Here is a 3257-nt window from a genome sequence, read left to right as displayed (position 1 = left end):
GCTCTGTCTCTCTCTGTCCCAAAAATAAATAAACGTTGAAAAAAAAATTTTTTTTAAATAAATAAATAAATAAATAAATAAAAATTAAAAAAAAAAAGAATTCTAACACTAATACACCTTAGAAAATTGTAAGAAATGGAGCACCTGGGTGGCGCAGTCAGTTAAGCTCTTGATTTTGGCTCGAGTCATGGTCTCACAATCCATGAGCTCAAGCCCCACATTGGGCTCCACACTGGCAGTGCAGAGTGTGCTTCAGATTTTCTCTCTCCCTCTCTCTCTCTCTGGCCCTTCCCAGCTCATTCTCACTCTCTCAAAATAAACATTTTTTAAAAAGAGAATATTGTAAGAAATGAAGCACTAACACATGTATTAAATGATCCTTCCAATAACTATAAGATAAGAGAAAAACAAAGGTCATGACCTTCATTTTATAGATAAGACAACTAAGGTTTAGGAAATAAAGTGATTTGTCTACATTTACAAAGCTGATTAAGTGACAAAGCTAAGACCAAAGTGTAAGGGTTTCCTACTCCTAAGTTGAGATTCTTCTTGTCAAATCACAGTGAGCTTTCATAAAGCAGACAAAGGGGCTTTATAAACAAAAATCTCACAGGACAACTAATTACTAAGGCATTTTTATACAACTAAATCCTAAAATGACAGTAACAGAAAGAATTACATTGTGTTTCATACATTTACAAAAAATGCATAAGATGTATAAAGTACACTTAATAAATAAATATGAATACTGTTGTGTCCTTCTCCTTATATGCTCTATATGGAAAAGTTTCGAGGCCACTATTTAATCATAGCACTATTTCCTAAGAGTTTCCCAAATCTTAGCAAAATCATGGTGGGTGTGGATTGCAGGTACATAAGAATACAGCTTTCCTGGGCCCCAATATGGAGATTCTGATTCAAATAAGTTCAGAATCTGTTCGGAACTTTAACAAGCATTCTAGCAAACTGGTGCAGCCACTCTGGAGAACAGTATGGAGGTTCCTCAAAAAGTTAAAAATAGAACCACCCTATAATCCAGCAATTGCACTACCAGATATTTACCCAAAGGATACAGATTTGAAGGGGTACTTGCACCCCAATGTTTATAGCAGCATTATCAACAACTGCCAAACTATGGAAAGAGCCCAAATCTCCATCAATAAATAAATGCATAAAGAAGATGTGATATATGGGACGCCTGGATGGCTCAGTCACTTAAGCATCGGACTCTAGATTTCGGCTCAGGTCATAATCTCATGGTTCGTGAGTTTGAGCCCCACATCAGGCCCTGCACTGACACACAGAGCTTGCTTGGGATTCTCTCTCTCTCTCTGCCTCTCCTCCCCTCAAAATAAATAAATAAACGTTAAAAAAATAAAAAGAAGACGGGGGCACCTGGGTGGCTCAGTCAGTTAAGCATTTGAGTCTTGGTTTTAGATCAGGTCATGATCTCACAGTTAATGGGTTCCAGCCCCACATCAGGGTCTACACTGACAGCACAGGGTCTGCTTGAGATTCTCTCTCCCTCTCTCTCTCTCCCTCTCCTTTGTTCGTGTGCTCTCTCTCAAAATAAACTCCAAAACAAAAAAGATATAATATATACATATACAATGGAATATTACTCTGCCATCAAAAATAAAATCTTGCCATTTGCAACAACGTGGATGGAGCTAGAGTGTATTATGCTAAGTGAAACAAGTCAGAGAAAGACAAATACCACATGATTTACTCCTATGAGGAATTTAAGAAGCAAAACAGATAAACATATGGGAAGGGGGAACAAAGAGAGGGAAACAAGCCATGAGAAACTCTTTAGAAATAGAGAACTGAGGGTTGATGGAGGGATGTGGGTGGGGAATGGGTTAGATGAGTGATGGGTATTAAGGAGGGCACTTGTTATAATGAGCACTGGGTATTGTATGTAAGTGATGAATCACTGAATTCTACTCCTAAAACCAATATTGCACAGTATGTTAATTAACTAGAATTTAAATAAATACTTGCGGTGGGGGGAAGAATTTTAAGAAGTACTCTAGATGATTCTGATTAGCCAGATTTGCAGTACTGCCCCAATAGAATTCTCAGAGAAAAAGCAAGCCAAGAAAATACAAAGTAATTAAGGTCCAGGTGCAAAGATTTTCACCAATTTCCCTGGTCCTAAAGCCAGAATAGAACAAACAGGTGAAAGAAAACCTTATTCCTACCCTGAATCCAAACTTAGCTGCTGCCCTTACCCCCAACGGTCAAAAAAGTTGGCCTCTCTCTAGTCCCATGTTATGAGACAGATATAGATGCTAAGAGTTTCAACCTGAATGTTCTCGAAAAGCTTGAGTCTGTTAAAAACAACAACAAAATGGTAAATCCCAAAACACAAGTATAAAACTGTGATGGGTACTTAAGTAGCAGCTTTCTCCCAAATACTAGGCAAAAACTGAGACAGAGGAGAGGATTTGGGGTGAGAAGGGATGGGGGGAAAGGGGAGGTTCTGACCTAGCAACAAAAGTTAGTTGGCCCCCAGCTTCCCTGACAGAGAAGAGTCCACATGGAGAGAAAACACACACACACACACACACACACACACACACACACACACACACACACACACACACACACACACACACACCATGAGTGAGATTCCTCCAAATAATACTTAGAACAGTCCCCAGAAAGGATTCCTAAGCAGGTGTTCATAATCATAATAATCATCAACTTACAAGCTGCCTCTTCTTGGAAGGCTCAACTCCTTCTGAAAAACAAAGCACAAACACAAGTTAGAAATAAGGACACCTCTAAGTCCTACAGGTCTGCATTAAATGTCCTACAGCATTATCTTAATAATGGCAAAAACTAAATATTTCCAAATGATAATTTCTTCCCTTATCTTCTAAATTCAGTGATTAGTCTTCTAAATAAAGACTAGTCAGGTAAACTACCACCTCTTTATTTTTCCTTCCCAAAGTAACATCTCACAGAGTACTTGTAGCATTTTCCCCACTAGATGGAACCATCTCACCAGTGGAGAGTATTCCAGATATTCACTGGGCCAGCCATTAACTCTCGATGGAACTGGAAAGGATTCACCTATCATTAAGAGTCAGAGATATTGGGGCGCCTGGGTGGCGCAGTCGGTTGAGCGTCCGACTTCAGCCAGGTCACGATCTCTCACTCCATGAGTTCGAGCCCCGCGTCAGGCCCTGGGCTGATGGCTCGGAGCCTGGAGCCTGTTTCCGATTCTGTGTCTCCCTCTCTCTCTGCCC

The 3257-nt window shown here is 39.9% G+C and overlaps 1 protein-coding gene across 10 annotated transcripts in view; it reads right to left on the bottom strand.

The window, feature by feature from the left end:
- The window catches only part of MAST2 (microtubule associated serine/threonine kinase 2), a 221376-nt gene that overhangs the window by 124105 nt on the left and 94014 nt on the right, over positions 1 to 3257 (bottom strand). For all 10 annotated transcript variants that reach the window (XM_040470078.1, XM_040470080.1, XM_040470083.1 and 7 more), the window contains one exon: positions 2715 to 2746. In XM_040470078.1, the coding sequence (XP_040326012.1) occupies positions 2715 to 2746 (32 nt within the window). The remainder of the gene's footprint in view (positions 1 to 2714; positions 2747 to 3257) is intronic.

Source organism: Herpailurus yagouaroundi, unplaced genomic scaffold (assembly GCF_014898765.1).
Source record: "Herpailurus yagouaroundi ecotype Mexico unplaced genomic scaffold, PumYag 77, whole genome shotgun sequence".
Taxonomy (NCBI): Eukaryota; Metazoa; Chordata; class Mammalia; order Carnivora; family Felidae; genus Herpailurus; species Herpailurus yagouaroundi.
Note: the sequence above shows the minus strand (reverse complement) of the source record. Positions and strands in the feature narration are given on the sequence as shown.